The sequence below is a fragment of the Quercus robur genome, chromosome 2 (genome assembly GCF_932294415.1).
Source record: "Quercus robur chromosome 2, dhQueRobu3.1, whole genome shotgun sequence".
Classification (NCBI taxonomy): domain Eukaryota; kingdom Viridiplantae; phylum Streptophyta; class Magnoliopsida; order Fagales; family Fagaceae; genus Quercus; species Quercus robur.
This window is the reverse complement of record NC_065535.1, coordinates 70,723,778-70,742,682: the sequence shown is the minus strand read 5'-3', so window position 1 is coordinate 70,742,682 and position 18,905 is coordinate 70,723,778. Positions and strand designations below refer to the sequence as shown.

The 18,905-nt window shown below is 33.8% G+C and overlaps 4 protein-coding genes across 5 annotated transcripts; 2 read left to right on the top strand and 2 right to left on the bottom strand.

Moving 5' to 3' along the window:
* The first annotated feature begins 519 nt into the window (after nucleotides 1–519).
* On the top strand, nucleotides 520–3,751 carry LOC126714821 (high affinity nitrate transporter 2.7). The gene is given in 3 exon segments (XM_050415199.1): nucleotides 520–889; nucleotides 891–1,870; nucleotides 3,298–3,751. Coding segments are annotated over 3 exon segments (1,401 nt in total). The 5' UTR covers nucleotides 520–712; the 3' UTR covers nucleotides 3,542–3,751.
* A 937-nt stretch (nucleotides 3,752–4,688) lies between these two features.
* Nucleotides 4,689–9,499, bottom strand: LOC126714822 (uncharacterized). 2 transcript variants are annotated; one of them, XM_050415201.1, is made up of 7 exons: nucleotides 9,272–9,499; nucleotides 9,057–9,176; nucleotides 7,518–7,607; nucleotides 7,189–7,415; nucleotides 6,619–6,666; nucleotides 5,779–5,913; nucleotides 4,689–5,013 (listed from the first exon to the last, which is right to left on the bottom strand). In XM_050415201.1, exons 1-7 carry the CDS (start codon nucleotides 9,363–9,365, stop codon nucleotides 5,005–5,007), a joined length of 723 nt encoding a protein of 240 aa, XP_050271158.1. In that variant the 5' UTR covers nucleotides 9,366–9,499; the 3' UTR covers nucleotides 4,689–5,004. The 2 variants fall into 2 exon arrangements, with proteins under 2 accessions (XP_050271158.1, XP_050271157.1); XM_050415200.1 differs by having other exon boundaries at nucleotides 5,719–5,913; nucleotides 9,272–9,498.
* A 1,988-nt stretch (nucleotides 9,500–11,487) lies between these two features.
* Nucleotides 11,488–13,574, top strand: LOC126714817 (chaperone protein dnaJ C76, chloroplastic-like). The gene is made up of 7 exons (XM_050415190.1): nucleotides 11,488–11,655; nucleotides 12,033–12,210; nucleotides 12,343–12,538; nucleotides 12,729–12,835; nucleotides 12,931–13,135; nucleotides 13,269–13,388; nucleotides 13,424–13,574. Coding segments are annotated over exons 1-7 (900 nt in total). The 5' UTR covers nucleotides 11,488–11,563; the 3' UTR covers nucleotides 13,426–13,574.
* A 135-nt stretch (nucleotides 13,575–13,709) lies between these two features.
* LOC126714818 (sirohydrochlorin ferrochelatase, chloroplastic) lies at nucleotides 13,710–18,347 on the bottom strand. Its single transcript, XM_050415191.1, has 7 exons — nucleotides 18,172–18,347; nucleotides 16,278–16,464; nucleotides 15,955–16,184; nucleotides 15,715–15,776; nucleotides 14,940–15,050; nucleotides 14,731–14,823; nucleotides 13,710–14,256 (listed from the first exon to the last, which is right to left on the bottom strand). Exons 2-7 carry the CDS (start codon nucleotides 16,322–16,324, stop codon nucleotides 14,155–14,157), a joined length of 645 nt encoding a protein of 214 aa, XP_050271148.1. The 5' UTR covers nucleotides 16,325–16,464; nucleotides 18,172–18,347; the 3' UTR covers nucleotides 13,710–14,154.
* Nucleotides 18,348–18,905: the final 558 nt, after the last annotated feature.

Genomic DNA, 18,905 nt, shown 5'->3' with positions numbered 1-18,905 from the left:
TTCTCCAATAACATATGATTTTTTGGTTCTTTGATGGTAAAATAGTTTTTTTTTTTTTACTAAAATACAATCACTATTGTGAATATTTTTATTATTTTTGTTAAGTTTTTTGGTTAGATAGTTGTTATTTGGGTGAGGCTAGTTAGACTTATGTAGAAAAATAGGACTAAGGCTTTAGAAGGAGGTCTAACTACCAAAAAAAAATATTATAACTAAAGAAAAAAAAAAGTTTGGGCCCAGGGGGCCGGGCCCTGGTCTAGAATATAAAGTGAAACGTATATAAGTGAAACGTAAAAAGTTGGCAAAGCTTGCTTTTTATTTTTTAGTTGACGAAGCATCTTCATTCATGAAAAATACGTAAGTGCCTACAGTGGACCAATATGAAAATTAATTACAATTGGTTAATATAACAGTCGTGAAAAACTGTCTCTGATATTATTATTGTCTATATTTGTCAAGAATTATGGATCACTTGTAGATGGTGCACATACCAAATAATTTCTGAATCATTCTCAAAAAAATAAAAAATAAAAAATAAAAAAAAATTCTGAATCGAGTAGAACCTCACTGAGATGAACCTCCATCTCATACTAGTTGCGTATTAAGAAAGAAGAAGAAAAAAAAAAAAACTCTATATAGTAGCCACCAAATTTATTCACAACACGAACATATATTGAATATCCACCTCCAAATCTTTTTTAATTAATCTTCCATGGAATCACAAACAACAATGCCACCACCACCACCTCCTCCTTTCTCATCATTACCAGTAGATGAGAACCAAAAAGCCACCGAATTCCGAGTTTTCTCAATATCCAAACCTCACATGCTAGCTTTCCACCTTGCATGGCTTTCACTCTTTTCATGCTTCTTCTCAACTTTTTCAATTCCCACCTCTCCTCCCCATCATCCGTGCTGACCTCAACCTCACCGACGCCGATATAGGCCACGCCGGAATAGCCTCCTTCGCCGGCTCAATCTTCTCTCGCCTCGCCATGGGGCCAGTGTGTGACCTATTAGGCCCACGTATTGCCTCAGCCACCCTCTCTCTTCTCACTGCACCTATCGTTCTTGCCACAAGTCTAGTCTCATCACCCCAGTCCTTCATTCTCATTCGGTTCCTTCTAGGTTTCTCCTTAGCAAACTTCGTTGCCAACCAGTTTTGGATGAGCTCCATGTTCTCTACCAACGTTGTTGGCCTTGCTAATGGTGTTGCAGCTGGTTGGGCTAACATGGGTGCTGGTTTAACACAATTAGTCATGCCATTTCTATACAACATCCTTATAAAATATTTCAACATAGTACCTTTTACAGCTTGGCGTGTTATTTTTATAGTACCTGCTACATTTCAAGTAATAACAGCTATAATGGTGTTAGTATATGGCCAGGACTTCCCTACCGGTAACTATAAAAAATGTCGTACTCAATACACAAAACAAACCCAGGAAGAGAATTTACTCAGGATTCTTTTTCGTGGATTAAGGAATTATAGAGGGTGGATTTTAGCACTAACATATGGGTATTGTTTTGGAGTAGAGTTGACAACTGATAATGTTATAGCACAATATTTCTATGATAGGTTTGATGTGGATCTTCAATTAGCTGGGACTATAGCAGCTAGTTTTGGAATGGCTAATCTATTTTCGAGACCAATAGGAGGAGTGATTTCTGATAAGATGGGTAAGAGGTTTGGGATGAGAGGGAGGTTGTGGGGGTTGTGGGTGGTGCAAACTGTGGCTGGCTTGTTGTGTGTGTTGCTCGGACGAATCAACTCTCTGTGGGGTTCCATTGTTGTGATGTGTGGCTTCTCTGTGTTTGTCCAAGCGGCTAGTGGCCTCACGTTTGGCGTGGTTCCTTTTGTTTCCCAAAGGTAAGTTGGTCATCATTAAACTCCATGCTTTTGTAGCCAGTTGAAAAAATTTGTGTTTCCCATAGGCCATGACACAGAAATCAAAAATATAACATGACAAACAATTTTCACAGCATGCGATTAAAGCTCTATTGTATTTTCATGAACTTATTGCTCATTATTTTCATTATACATTATTGTTTTGGCTCCTAATTATGTGGCTATGTAGTTTAGCTTATAAGCATATTTTCAAAGTAAAAGAAGAACTTTTTTTAAAGTCTCGCATCTTTTTAGGTATAGTTACACTTTTGTCTTGACTTATAATCAAACAAAGTAAATCGATGAGAATATGCTTTGAGATTAAATTGTGTCTCTTAACAATGATGATGTCAATTTAATTCCTAAAATTTCAAAAATTGTTCTAGTGAAATGTGTAAATTGCATATCTTTCAAACACTTTAATCTAGTATTAATAAAAATATAACTTATTTTAGGTTGAATTACTAGATTTCTAAGAAGAAAAGTGCAGCCAAAATCATGCAGACAAAATCAATATAACTAATGGAAAAAAAATAAATTTTAGTTTTAACACAATTTATGGCCTACATCACTACAATAGTAACATGTCTGAATTGATGCTAACCCAAATAAATCTTAAGAAATATCTAGTGAAAGAAAAGTAACCAATTCAATTTATCACTGTCTCTTTCGAATACAAAATTCATAGAACAAATCTATGTCGTTACGTGGTAGGTTAAAAAAAATAGACTGTGACATGTCGAGTAGGTAGATGACGGCAAGTCATGGGCCATTATTTCTATGGGCTCCACTCACGCCCCAATAATGCTGGCCCTATGTGTTAGATTAAGATACGAGGACCTATGTCACTTTTTGTTTGTCTATATATGTCTAATGTTTTTACCAAATATATATATATATATGTGTGTGTGTCTAACGTGAATGAGAATTTTCATGACTTTTGTTTTGTATTAATCATTGCACCTCCTCTTCTTTTTCTTTTTAAATATCATATTTAGCTTTGTCGACACAAAAATCATATTTAGCTTTGTCGACAAAAGAGGTGTGATAGTTATATAACTGTGTATGTATAAATAAACAGTTAGAAAACTGTGTTTTGGATTTAAAATGAATGTTTGTAAAAAAACCTATAAAAAATTGTGATTACAAAATAAAATTTTGAGTTTTAAAAACCCTCTTTTAATCTTCCAAAATATTTAACCAGACGGACCTAATAAGTACATATGACATAGTTCAAAACACTCAATAATTTCACCATTTCATGGTTATAACTTAAACAAATAATACGATTTTCTTTAGAATGTGTATGACAATGTATAACTTAAGGTATGTAACAATAATTATATAACTTAGGGTATATAACAATAATTAGCGGTGATGCAATAGTTTGATAATATGTGGTTTTGCAGGTCACTAGGAGTCATATCAGGGATGACAGGGAGCGGAGGGACTGTGGGGGCAGTGGTGACACAGCTATTATTGTTTTCAGGCTCTAAATTCTCAAAGCAAACTAGCATTTCTCTAATGGGTATGATGATGATCGTGTGTACACTTCCAATCACACTAATTTACTTCCCTCAATGGGGTGGTATGCTTTGTGGTCCGTCCTTTGATCTCGAGAAAGCTATTGAGGATTATCATCTGCTTGAATAATGTATCGGTAGGGGAGAAAAATCAGTATGGGTTTCAATTGTTTAAGCCAGTAGTTCGTTCCTTGATCATCAAGTTGGTAAAGTGGCACAGAATAATTCATCTTTTTAAGCCACTGACGACATTAATGTAATTATGACAAATAGGATTGTCAACTTAAATTGCTTATATAGGAACGAAAGTAAATTCTTAGACCATGTGAAATGATGTTTACGGTTGAAGAAATCGCTAATAGTAATGGAATACTCCCTAACCAGACCATTTTTGTTTTTACATTTGCCATATACTCTTGATAAGGAGATATTCCCTTGTCACAACCCTTACTTTCAGAAAAAACTTTCCTCTAAACTAGTTTGAGGAAAATTCATCCGAAAATTCATCCAAAAAATTCATCCAACTCACCATTTGACGATTGATTAAACCACCATAAGGAGAGGGTATTCACTTGTAATAACCATACCACAACTTCTTCAGGAAAAAGTTCTCCTCCAATTCCAACCCGTGACATTAAAACCACTTACATGTATTTTTAGTCACATCGCCTATTTAATGAATTACGTGACTTATTTAAGTAATTCATTTGGATGGTTTGTAATAAGTTGGAGGAGATTAAACTTAAACTTTGTCACTTTTGAAATCCAAGTTTTATCGTAGGAAGCCATTAAAATCCAACTCTTATTACAGGAAGCCAACATTTAGTTGCTCACCCAACTTTTATCCAGAAGCAGGGAGGAGATACAGCCATACAGGTGCCTTGAATAACATGCATGGCGGGCTACGTGTTTTTTAAAGGTTTCCACCATGTATTTTGTTTAAAGCTGCATAGCCTGTGGGTCAGTCTAAGTGTCTAACTGCAGCTTTTATATCAAACTTTTTTGTACTCTGTTATGCAGTTTCAATCCAACAAAAATACTATCTCTTATTAAAAGGGAAAAAAATACAACTTTTATTAAATAGTATAGAGTTACCTATGTGAAAATTTTACTTCCATGTCAATTTGGGCACTATGAGCTTCTATTGGAATCAACGGTGAAGAACTTCCATGTCAAGTGAGAATTATGAGCTTCTATTGGTATCAACTGTGAAGAACTGTGGATAATATCAAAGTCTACGACAGAAGGGGTAAAGAAACAGAGAACAAAAACAAGTGTTTACGAAACAGTTAATTCATAAATTGCGTCATGGCTGATGCAAAGGGTATCATTGATTCATTGGTCCAAAAATAACCTGTACACGTGTTCCTATTCCTCTCTCTTCATTTAGAATCAACTATGAATTATGCAAGTCGGTAATTGCGCTATCACAACTGAATTATGGTATATGCAATGGGACAAATTATCATTCCGTGTCAAACTCTATAGCGCAGCTCCCTCTCTCAATAAGAATATTGATGCTAGGCCGTATGATGATGACTTCATGAAAAATTGTGAGCTACTCTTGATCTTTGAATAGGAATTCTGGAAGATTCAACACCCCTAGAGAAGGAAACAAATTAGTGAACTTTATTGACAATAATGTCCATCAAATGTCCTCAATTTTCAATGACTTATCATGCACCTAAATATTTAGCTTTATTCTTACTTCTGAATTCACACACACAGACAAAAGTGAACCATGAGTAAGGAATCAAAACCAACTGCAGTGGAAGGAAAAAAAACAAAATATTTCCAGAAAAGTTCATTCAGAGATTGCATCATGGCAAATGCAAGGATATGGGTGCTACACCTAGAGTTCCTTAATTGAATTCAATTGTATGGTCGTATTGACCAATATAATGAAAAAAGTGTTGTTATGTTTTTCAAGGATAATTAAATTCTACCATGTGGTTCATTGATCCCATATGGTTGAATTTAATTGGGGAACCTAAAGTACAGTATCTAAGTAGCTGTACCTAAGTTTTACTCGAACGATATCATTGGTCCAAACTTTAAGCCCCTAACTCATGTTACAATTCCGGTACAGAGAGTGACCATTGTTTTGCTATCTTTCATTAGAAGTTTCCTACAAGATATTTGCATTTTCCATCTATTAACTTGACTAAAAATGAAAAACAAAAGTCTTCTAAAGATATATAGAAGGAAGGAGTAACAAAGGATGTCTTTCATTCGATGGAACTACCCTAAAGCTAAAGATTATTACTTGCGTACAGAAGCAGATAAATTTAACCATAGTTAAATTACCTTTTTAGTTGTTTTCTGAATAATGCTTCAAAGCTCCATTTCTAATAAAAGAAAAAGTACCCTGATAAAAATTGTTGGCAAAGTCCACCAGCCACCTAGAATTCCAACCAAAGAGATCGTTTCTTCTTTTAGTTCAACTTTAGCAAGGCAGAGAAGCTTATAGTCTTGTACTTCAACCTTTTTGGCATATAATGACTGCAAAGCAAAAGACCACCACCAATTGTTACATGTAGGTAAAAGCAACCTATGTAAGGGCAGTACTTTACTAAGACCTAAATTCAAGACACCCAAATGAGACTTAAGTTGAACCCCCTTATTTTTATCCTGAGCTAATAATTTGTTTGCTCCATACTATTTTCAATTATTGAATTCCATCGTAAATTGTAATGGACTGGAGTGCATGCAACTGATTGACATGTCAATTTGAATAAGATTCCATGAATGATTGCCCTGGACAAACTGGCAGATGATCAGATTATATGCCGATAGTGACAGGTGAGATATAGGTATGCAATGAATACACAAGTGGCTATAAGAAACCGCTGCAAGACAAGCATCGGAAATAGAAATTTTAGGAAACAAATCATGTGGTAGTATTTTTTTTCCCTCTCTTTCCTTATAAGTACATTATGTGGTCGTCTCTCATGGCCAGCTGGGAAATACACTATCATCAATTGGGCATATGAATTGGTGTTTTCATTGGTGGAGCCAACTACCCTCAATTACGAAGTTGAACTTGCAGTTAAACTAAACAATCCCTAGTGTCTAAAAAACCTGACACTAGGTGCTGTATAATGAACTCCCTAAATAACATTTACATACCATATAAACTAAAGATCCAGGCTGTGAGACATGTAATGCAGCAAGTATTAAAAGAAATATAATGAAAACTGATCACACCTTAACTTTATACAAGTGAGGTTCTTGGCGCACAGATTGTTGACATAGCTGCAACATGTAAAGTTTGGAGTCAAGAGCTTACAGAGGAATAGTCATTCATAGAATCTATATAGCAGTAATTTTTTATCTTTGTATTTGAAAATATACATCCTATGGGACAAGCATATATTGATTCAAAGATATCTTTTCATATGATGTTCAACATGATCATGTAAGTTATTCAGCTGTTTGAAAAATCCACATTTTTTTCAACCGAGTTATAGTATTAAACACCAGGGGATAGATTGCCTCACAATAACTACTAGTTTGTGCATGTCATAACGGATTAGACTGAAACTCCCTTATTACTTTTTCTTAAGTCTCAATCAATAAATGCAACAAAGTAAAGTGGAATGTGTTGGGTATATATGTGTGAGTGAAATCTCATATTGAATACTAATGATAAGGGTGAGTGGTTAATAAAGCATAGTTGGGCCCAAACCCATAGGTTTAAACTTTTGGGTCAAGTGATTCCCTATATGTAATATCAACCACTCAATTGGGTCTCTCCCCAATAGAATGCATCCTCACCTGATCAACAAAAACATATACTGAGAGAGGACTGGGCTTTGTGCTGAGGAGGAATAAAATAACTTCAATTGTGATTAGTGCAATAGGGTGATCCAAGTTCGTCAAAACAGTAAGAAAGAAAAAAACTGGCAGCCAGAATTTCCTGGCATACATCCAGAACGGTTGTGGATCTTCTTCCGCATCAGAATCATCCAAGAAGTGGCGATCATCTAGTAAAATATCATGACCTGGATAGTTGACAATTTGAGATTTAAAGCATGGACTTTACATACAGGTACTTTAAATTCACACAAAAACTCCCACAATACTAGCTGACATATTTTGCTCACCATCCATAGCATAAGCAATACGAGGCCAAAAACTTTTTGATCCAAGTACAATGGACACACCAAAAATGCTTCCAATACTTAATTTACTCCCTGAAGAATCTCATCACGAAAACCATATTACAAATAGCATTGGTTGCATATTAAACAAATAAAATAATGAGGCATACATTGCATTAGTAAGGACATAAAAAGCTTAAAAATTTACAACTTCAACATAAGTTAATAAGCAAAGTAGAAGTCCCATAAAGTAATTATATTACAACTCTTAATGGTATAGCATTTATACACTAGATTTACATAATAGCACCACACTAAAGTGGGCAGTTTTGTGTGCGTTTTTGTGAGGGTGAGAGGGGTGGGGGGGAGGGCAGCAGCATGGGGGAAGATTTTGACGAAAGATAATCTTAGAAAGAGAAGAATCACACTAGCAGACTGGTGCTGTTCATGTAGGTGTAGTGGGGAGTCAATGGATAATTTGTTACTTCATTGTAATTTTGCCTTTTCATTTTGGGGGCTATGTATTTTATCTTTTTGGAGTCAATTGAGTGATGACACATAGAGTATTTGATTTACTGGTTGGGTGGAGGAATTGGTTCGGTAAATGCTTGTCTGCTATGTGGAATTTAGCTCCTTTGTGTTTGTTGTGGCTTTTGTGGCATGAGTGGAATTCTCATACCATCAAAAATATGGAACGTTCGTAGAGGAGTTAAGGCTTTCAGTTCTTAGATTACTCAGTAAATGGTCCACTACTCTAGGTTTTAGCACCAGTGATTTTATCGATGACTTTGCTGATCCAATATCCTTTATTTGTAATTCTTAAGATACAATTCTTTAGACTATCTTGCGCTTTGTATTGTTAATGAAATAGTTTGTTTTTTGGAATGTAATTTTTTACTTATCAGAAAAAATAACAGCACCACACTAAATGGATGGACTAACAATGATACCACATGACAATCTCATATTGTAAAACCATTTACTTTAAAAGAAACTCCCTTCCCAGCTAATGAGCTCTAGCTCAATTGGCACCTTCTCCTCTTGCAAGAGTTAGGTGGAGGGTGAGGTTGAGCGTTCAAAACCCATTGGGTGTGTGTAACTTACCAAATAGTTATATGCTTAGCAATTCTTTCAAGTGGGCGTACACTATATCACATTTCATTGGAAAACAAGGAAATCAAACTTATATACTCAATAGAATGAAACAGAATACTCTAGCATAAGTTACAAGTTCTATTATCCAGGCACAAACACAAGCATTATCTAACAGCACAAAAACAAAAGCTAAACATGATGGGAACTATATTATACCCAAAAAAAATCACCTTTCAGATTGTAAACATGGTAATTTCAACTAAAAAAAACTTATATTAGCAACACACCCATGTTTAAGCTCAATTTCAAACATCTACATAACGTAGCAAATTGTTAATTATGCAAAGCCTAAGCCTTCAAAATGAAAAACCCAGATACAGAACCTCAAGATTTTGCATTAATGAAACAAATTAACATCTAAACAGAACCACAGTAAGAGTTTCTTACCTGAAAAGCAGAAATATTTTCTTTGTGTATATAATTTAGAATGAAATGTTGAGGCATAGTTGCGAAGAACAGGTTCAAGGCCCTTTATTGACATCTTCAAAGGCTCAAATTTGGCATAGACTATACAAGAAATATGGCACACAAAGAATATAAGAAAAAATAAATAAATTCAAACTTTTGCTTGTGAAAACTCAAACACAGAGAGAGGGGCTTACAGAACTTTCTAGAATGAGAGATTGGTGGAGAAGAAGAGGTTATTGCAGTGAGAGATTGTCTAATTGGATGAAGAAATTTGATTGTGTACGCCATTTTTTCACTGTGTTGTTATTGTGATCATCATTTCTGCCTGTGAAGACTAAAGTTGAACACAAGCTCGGAAATGGATCTTTCGGACCATGGAAGCGAATCTACCTTAAGCAAAACATGGGAACCGCCGTCGTTTTGTCTTTCCAAAATCCCATAAAAACTTTTTTTTAATTTTTTTTTTTGCCTTTTCCCAAAATCCCATCAAACATTTCTTTTTTTTAATTTTAGATTAAAATGAAATTCACAAAATCCCATAAAATTTTTTTATTTATTTTAATTTTAGGTTAAATTGGTCGAAGAACTTTTAAATTGTTAACTGTTACAATGATATCAATAGGGTTGTAGATGAATCAAGTTATTTATAAATAACTTAGATTTAAATAAATAAGAAACTCTTTTTTTTTTTTTCAATAAGTGGACTTAGATTTAAATAAATAAGAAACTCTTTTTTTTTTTTCAATAAGTGGAGCTTTAGTTTTAAGTTTATTTATTAAACAAGTTGAACCCAAGTAAAAAAAATAAAATAAAATAAAATTGTTCATAAACAAACTTGTGAATAAATGGATTCGATAAAAATACAAGTTAAACCTAGAATTATTTATGGCTTGACAGTAAGTTTGATATAGTGTTGAAAAATAAATTCATATCTTACTAAGCATCTAATAAATTGGGAGTTTAGACCACTCTTCCAAACCAAATACGCTTGATAATATGATTAATGTTAGCTTAATTAAGGGTGTAAATTATAAGTCTTCATAAATAAATTATCAATTTAAAATTAAGTCTAAATTTAGATGATGTAAGTAATATTTAGTCTCTCTTTTTTCAAGTGTTAAAGCCATATGTTTTGAAAATACAATTTTAAATGTGAAAAACATGTTTTGAAAACATTATTTAAAAAAAAAAAAAAAAAACTAACTAACTAAGTCCCCAAATATTCAAAATAATATAAATATAAATAATTATTATTAAAATAATATTTCCAAGGGAAAAAATGATTAAAAAAAGTGTACTTTTTTTTTTTTTGAGAAAACAAAAAAAGTGTACTTAAAAATGTCTAATGAGATGCTTTTTTTTTTTCAATTTATATAACCTTTTAAAATGTATACATAGAAAAATAGAAAATAATTAGCTATTATATATTAATAAGTTTAAAATCTTAAAATTCATAATTTTATTTTTAAAAAATTATTTTACTTATTTTAGGAGGACAGATGAAAAAAATAGGATAGTTAAAATATAATAATACCATATTTTATCAAATAGGAGAGATAGACTAGATAAGAATAACAAAAATTGAAAGGCAAGTGGGTGGAGTTGTTTTTGTTCATCAATATTTTTATGATGAGTTAATGATGTCATCATTGCTATCTATATTTGTTTCTAATTATAGGAACCTACTCAGTCAAGACTAATGGATCAAGATTAAATATGTTCTACCAAAAAACTAATTTTTGTTTCTTCTGAGATAGTTCAGGTGATAGGTTCAATGAACTTGAAAAACGTGCCATAAATTCAGATGTCCTAAAATCCATCCATTATATTATGGATTCATGGGATTTTTTAAGTCATCTTATGAACAAAGAGTAGATTAGTCTAACAAAATTGAGATTCCAATTATTTAATAAAAAATAATAATAATAATAACTTTTGTACAAACCAACTAACATCCTCTGGCTATGGGGAAGGGCCAAAAATAACTTCACCACATAAATAATGAGCCTTCAACTTTTGTAATACCATATCTTTTGTGGGATGTCAAGCATAGAACTTCCTTAGTTCCTCTTAAGACAAGTATAAAATAAAGTATAAACTATGTTCCCCATTTAGACTGAAAAAAAGGATGTAAAGATCAAATGCTATTGTTTTAATATATGGTGGTAGATTTAAAGGCTACGCAGCCGGTTAAGGATTATCCATTATCCAACTAGCCAGCCTATCTCAGTTATTTTGCTATTTCTTCAAACGGCGTCGTTGAAGTGGCACGGATTCTTAAAGTGGGTCCCGGACCTTTTGTCTGCTGATATGGGAAGATCTAATTGGTCATTGGATCAAAAAGAGGAAAAAGACGTCAAGAAAATATCTTCCATTTCCAGGATGCATGGAAAAATATCTATGAAGAGGTTCAAATTAGGCTGAAAGTAGCTTCCGAGGACTAAACTTTTGGCAACTCACAGAACCCAAAAAAATCATCAAGAAATATGCCAGTCTCTGTAGGTTCAATTTGCCAGATTTCTGTGCCAATAGCTTCCAAAGCGCAAGGCCATTTTGATACAAACAAGTCCATGTCAAGGTAATCTATTATATATAATTAGATCTTATGTGTAATACTAATTTTATAGAACCCTTTGGTAAGTGTTAAAATATCTCACAAATTGGAGTTTATGTAATGGTGAAGAGTGTTTTGGTTGTGGAATAAGAAGCTTTCTTAGAAAAAACTTGGAATTTTATCTATTGGTTTCGATGAAATTACATACTCATATCAACTTGAGCTTATATTTGGCATCATGGCATATTGATATTGAACAAATTAACAAACCCCACCTCCAAAAATATAAAAAGAATAAAAAAAGAAAAAGAAAAGAAACAATTAATTTTAATTTGGTTCCCATCTCTCTCTTGGTTTCTTTATATGGTGTCAATAAGACTCCTATTTAATGGTTTTGAAAGATGGAGGCAGAGAAGCACTGTAATCAGATGTTATAACAGAAGGGCAGAAGGGAGAGTAAGAGCAGAGAAGAATTACTATGATTTGCTTGGAGTTTCTGTTGAATCAAATGCACAAGAAATCAAAGAAGCTTACAGGAAGTTGCAAAAGAAGTATCACCCAGATATTGCAGGCCAAGAGGTATTTTATTTCAAAAAAAAAATTCTCAATTCTCCAGTCTAGACTCTATATAGATCATAGAACCATAGTGGCAAATTCCCAATTTTTGTTGAGAGAATTATAATCTGTTTTCAAACCCATATCTTCAAATAGGGTCATGAGCATACTCTAATGCTGAATGAGGCCTATAAGGTGCTGATGAAAGAGGATCTGAGGAGGCAGTATGATGCTTCCATTGGTCAAATGAGAGTACGAAATGGGACAACAACCTACTCCGGCTTAGCTTATAGCGCATGGAAAGGGCCCTTGAGACCCCAAGCTCTATTTGTGGATGAGAATGCATGCATAGGTCATTTCCCTACACAAAATCCTGCTTTTTTTTTTTTTCTTTTTTTTTTCTATCATAACTATCCAATCAAGAATTTTTTCCTACATTTCTCTTCACCACAGAAGCTTTGATAGGCAACTAGTGATAAGGTATAGTAAGACATAGTATACAGCAAGCCATTATTCTACCTGTGCAATTGGATTTTTGACAGGGTGCAGAGAATGTGTGCATCATGCATGTAGCACATTCGTAATGGATGAAGCACTCGCGTGTGCAAGAGTCAAAGTTCAATATGGAGATGACGAAGAAAAGATTGAGGTAAAGAACCTTTCATATCATGATCTAAATTCTGCTATGAGGGTTAAACCCATTACATTGAGTAGACAACCAACAGGTGACTTGGAAACTTACAGGTTTCAGTTGAATCATGCCCTGTGAACTGCATCCATTGGGTGGATAGGGAGGAATTGCCAGCACTCGAGTTCCTGATTCAGCCCCAGCCAAAGGAAGGGTATGGCGTATTTGGAGGAGGCTGGGAAAGACCAGCAAACGTTTTCATGGCAGCTAAGTCCTTCACCAAGCAGCTGAAACAGCAGGATGCCATGGAACACCATCAAAGTAATCATAATAACTTTACCACATTACCTGGCTCATCAGATGCATTACAATTCATTGCAAAAGTAAACAATACAATTGCTCTATTATCTTTTGAGTTTACCATGTTTTGAACTAATTGAGCTCTAACTTGCAGCTCGAACAACAAGGGAAGAAGAAACCCCAGCTCAAGCTGAGGCTCGGGCTAATGCCAGCAGAAAATTAGAGGAGGAGAGATTGTCAAGAATTTGGAATTGGATGAAAGAAATTTTCAGCTCAAACATGTTGAGCAGAGACTAGATGTGCAAAGCTAGGAACATGATATTTGATTACATAATCCCCAGAAGGAGCCTTTAGATGTCAATCATAGATAATGTAACAACTACAGAGTTATAGCACAAGATGTACAGAGACCAAATTGAGATCAGAAATTACATAAGGCGCTGATTACAGCTTACGTTTATTTTAAAAAAAAAAATTGAATATTTTTAGATCTATCATTATAGTGACAATACTTCAATAACAGCTACTATGTAGTGTCATTGCACATTAAATAATAAACAAAATTAACAAGACTTGCCTACATGAGTTCCATCCAGATCAGCACCACTAACACAACTTTCATTTCAGCTAAAAAATTAAGCAAATAGATTTCATGTCTAACACCACCAAATTCTCCCATGGTGGTTTAGGATGTCTTCACAAAAGAATCACAACAACATTAAAACATTTCTTTCCATTTGGTCTCACCAGAGTGTACCAAACTCAGTTGACACAAACAATCAGATCACATTAATTTCGAGGAACTGCAGATTGGAAAAACTGGATGCAACATGTCTTTGGTCTTCCTTTGACAGCAGGCAACATCAATGCATATAAGGCTTCATAAAAGCTTCCATTTACCTTATTGTGCATCCTTTAAATTCATGGCCACAACACTATTGCATAACCCATATATATTCAATTGCAAGATGCTTCCATCAGATTTCACAGTGAAATAGCCTCTTACAGTAAGACATTTTCATAATATGTAAATTTCTAAATTAATATAGCCTGCACTTGCTTGTACCAGCACAAGCTGCACACTCGTCAGCATCTCCTGCTACATGGTTTAAACAGTGTTTGATCCTATCATTAACAACATCCTGCAATATTTGACCATCAGAGTTAAGAAGGATACATATGCCTTTCCATCTAAATATTAGTAAAATCTTAAAGCAGGGGTTACTCGGTTACTCCAGATTGGCCCCAAATGGGTTCTAGTTTTAATTTAATAAATCAAGATTATTATATAACAGTACCACTTGTGAAGAAAGGGAAAAGCATGTTAAATGTACATAGGTGGCTGGGGTGGCCAAGAGACTTGTAGTTCAATGGCATTTCCCAGATCACTCCATGGGGAGAACTTGAGTTCAAATCACCCCACCCCCACAAAGAGCAATAATGAGGAACATTTTGCAAAATATAAATGGTGTGAAGATTAAAAAACTAGCAAGCACTATAAAATTAGAGCACATAGCCCAATCAGAAAGTTAAGCATAATTTAAGCTTTTGGCAAAGCTTTAGAGACATTCATTTGGATGTTGGCCCAATAGAAGGAAAAGGATAAAATTTTATACCACAAGTAGATCATGCAGACCAAGAGGTGCAGTAATGATATAAGACACATCAGGGTGTTCTTTTGCAGCTTCAGCAGCTAAGGAAGGAATATCCTGTAAAGTGACACAAAGCATTTTTATTTAAAAAAAAAAAAAAAAAATCAATCTAGTCACCAATTCTGTACAGTATATCTATAATCAAGGCACCAGAGGAAAGTAAGCCAAGCTACCTGATGCCAGTGTCGTCCAGGGAAGAGAAAAAATGGGCTTACAATCACACGATCTGCACCTTGTTGAATGCAAGAAACAAATGCATCTCTTATTGATGGTTCTGCCAGCTCCTACCCATATCAAAGATATTTCAATAAATGAGAAGCTGTTCGCGCAGAAATAAAACCATGACAAAAGCAACATAGTATGATGTCCACCCAAAAAGGCAAGAAAACCAAGCAGCAGCGCTACATGCACTAAAAACTAACATAAATCATCAAGGCAGTACTGATCAACCTGCTCTATGATGATAAGAGTTATTATATAAACAAAAGAGAAATAAAAAGGTTCACTTAGAATCCATTTAAATCAGACTGCATCTATATCTAGCTGACAAAGAGCAAATTGGCAATCAAATGAGAAATGAGCTTATGACAGTGAAATTGTAGGCGAACCCAATGTTTACTTATACAACAACAACAAATTCTTAATCCAAAATTTTTGGGGGTCAACTGTGGATCCTCAATAGATTAATCATGAGAAGCCTCTGTTTACTTATGACAAACCTAAATTGTTTACTTATGACAAACCTAAATTATAGAAGGAATCAACGAATGCGTAAAACATAGTGTTCAACGACAAAAACATAGCCTTAGTCCCAAAATTATGGGGCCTGATATGGATCCTCACAGACAGGATCCATTCATGACAAGTGACTAAACTTTAACTAACACTAGCGGAGTTGAGTAACTATATAATGTTCAAACAGGAAAAATCAACAAGAACAACAATTACCATATGAGCAGGCTCTACAATTGGGTACCCAGTTTTCTCTCTAAACATGGCCACAAACTCATCTGAAAATTCATATAAAGGAAAAACAATGAGCTCATCAACAATAAAATAAGCTAAACACACATTCATTTTTCTAAGATAAATAAGTTAAGCCAAACATTCAGACTCACTATAAAAATAAAAACTCGAAAAATCAAAAATACCAAAACTTTGAGGAACTAAGTTTAGAGCTTACTCAACTCAGCATGAGATTTGATTCCTTGCGCCGCGATCCATGGTCGACAATGATCACGCCATCTCTATCACCAAGCGCATGTGGAATTCTTCTGATTTCACCATTTCCATTGCTTAAACATAGCCTTCTTCTAAACAAATATTTGCTTTCTGAGGGACCTCTAGGCAGTTCTAGAAACTTAGGTGGTGTCCGCTTAAAGGGAGTTCTAGTTCTAGTTTTTTCACTTACTAAGGACCTTCGATTGCATCCAGACCAAAAGCAAATGAGAAACTTTTTGTTGCTTAAATAAAGAGATCGACAAGAAAGAAAAATAGGAATAGAAATATACCTTGTAATGGTAATTTGAGGAAGGATGGACAAGGACTCCATTGACATCTAGATTGTTATGTGAAGATTCTGTGCTTTGTTGGCCTCTCTTTATCTTCCCCCGTATTATACTTTGTGTTCTCTAAGGAATTTTGTCAAACATATGAGCAGAAAGCCAAAACCACTTTGGATGATTAGAGTTTCTGAAACTGCATCGTAAACATAAAGGAGTAGTGGATTTTATATTAGTTTTTAACTTAGCAATGGAAATCAATTTTGGAGTTTTTGATGACTAAACAAAGCCAAAAGACACCATTCAAGCAGCACTCACAATACTGAAATTTGTTTTTCCATTTCAAAATCTGTCCATTATGTCAACTTCATGCTTCAAATCTTATTTTCAGAATCTAATAGCATATAGACTGCCACGTCCTATTCCTCATATCAGATCAAAGACAGTAAGATCCTACTTTTCATTAAAAATAAATAAAAACATTGGTGATGACATTGTATGTTGAATAACCAATATAATTATGAAATTATCCATAAGAACAAAGTTTTGCTTCAATTTAGTGTAATTTTTATAACCTACATCACCACATTTATACTACATAAAGTGATATACCATATTTTGTAACACAATTCATCAAAAAATTCAGGAAGTGATTAATTAGCAAAACAACTATCATTTTATGACAACACATTATTAAAGAAAGATGTAAGTAAACCAACGAATCTGGCCGTACAGCAACAAGACCCAACATATTGAACCTAAAGGGTAGCCGCCCAACAATACTGTTTCACTTTCAAGTGAGAATCAAATCTCCAAGAAGCTAATTTTAAGGTGACAATCTAGAAAAAATAAACACTAAACATGAATGTTTTTTCACACTTTTAGAACAGTATTAGATATATTCACCTCTCTTTATCAATGTTAAGTGTATTCAAGCCACATAATAACTCACAGTTGCTATTACTTGATGCAATGTTTGTGAAAAGTTTCATTTCAATGATTCCAACTATCCAACCAAAATATTCTAATACTCTCTTTTCTACATAATTTTTCACAGCAAACCAAAGCAAAAAGTAGTTCAACACACAAAAACACATACCTGCAACGGAGACTACAGACTTGGGATTCGCAGGTTGGGGTTTCATTAAATCAGGGTGCTCTATTTTTCTTTGATTTGGGTCGGGTCGGGTCTTCTATTCACAGCATGGGAATTATCAGGATATGGGTTTTTTTTTTTTTTTTTTGAAAATTTGGAGGAATGTTGCTGCCATTGGACCTTTTATTAAGCCCAAGTGTTGGTCCAAGATGACACCGAAAAGGAAACAAAGAGCAAATATTATTCATACTGATAAGCTGAGTTGTTAAATTTAGTAATTATTTTTAAAAGAACATGTTATAAGCGTTTGGACTCAATATTTACAGAAGCAATACACAGAACTTAATAAGCAAAGAATTTTGAACTTATTTAATAAACCCATCCATAAAGGATTTGTCTCTAATTACACCCCTGGATTAGGAGGGTAGGTTCTTAGTAATAACTGATAAATGGGGTAGATTTTTTTTATCAAGGTATTCAGTTCTATCCAGTAAGGATAGTTTTCAAAATTAACCCACCAAAATAAAAGCATATTGAATGGTAATAGCTACAGATTTTTTCCACAAGGTCCCAACACCCATATTCTACAGATAGAGATATGCAATCAATTGCTTTGAAATAAATAAAACTAATGAAAGAGAAAGAGGAAACAAAACAAACCAAGAGCAACGCAAATAGAGAGATATGCAATCAACAACCATTTGAAATAAAAACAAAAATACTTATTCAAATGGGTTTCTCTGAAGAAAAAAAAAAAAAAAAAAAAACAAACGTGAGTGAAATTTAGGGTTTTGTTTTGATCCTAACCTTCACTGGAGAGTAAACTCAACTGACGGACAAGGAGCAAGCAAGAGAGAAGAAGCAGCAGCAATTTCCTCAGAAAGAGCGCAAGTCACACACCTGAGAACGCGAGAGAGAAGATGATTTTTTTTTTTTTTTTTTGAGAAGTCGTCCCTGGGATTTGGGAGAACAGCGAGAGGGAAGATCAAAATTTCTATTGTTTTTGGATATATATGCTAACCGGTCTTACCGGTAACCAGTATTCACTAAAATTGAATAAACAGTTAAGTTTAAAAACTATTACACGCCATTTGTTTTAACAATAATGTTTTAAAGAAAATAAGTCATTTTTTAAAAAATATTTTCTATAAAATTATCTCGTCTTCTTATGTTTGATAGCAATTTTAAATGAATTTGAAAAATAATCTCATAACTTCTCTTATTAAATTTATTGTGAGATATAGTTTTCTTTCAAAAAAAAATTAGTAGAAAACAATCTCTTAAAATAAACTATACTTTTTATGTTGATTAAAGATAATTTTCCTTTAAGTCATTTATTCTAATATTACCAAATATTGAAAAATACGGAAAACTATCTTTACACAATATTTTCCGTTGAAACAAACAAAAACGTACATTTAATGGTCAAGATTTGCATCAGTAACATACAAACTAAAACAAAGTAGAAGGACTCCTTAGAGAAGTGCTACTGTCCATAATATTTTTCATAATAAATTATTGGTGGTTAATTATTATTAGTT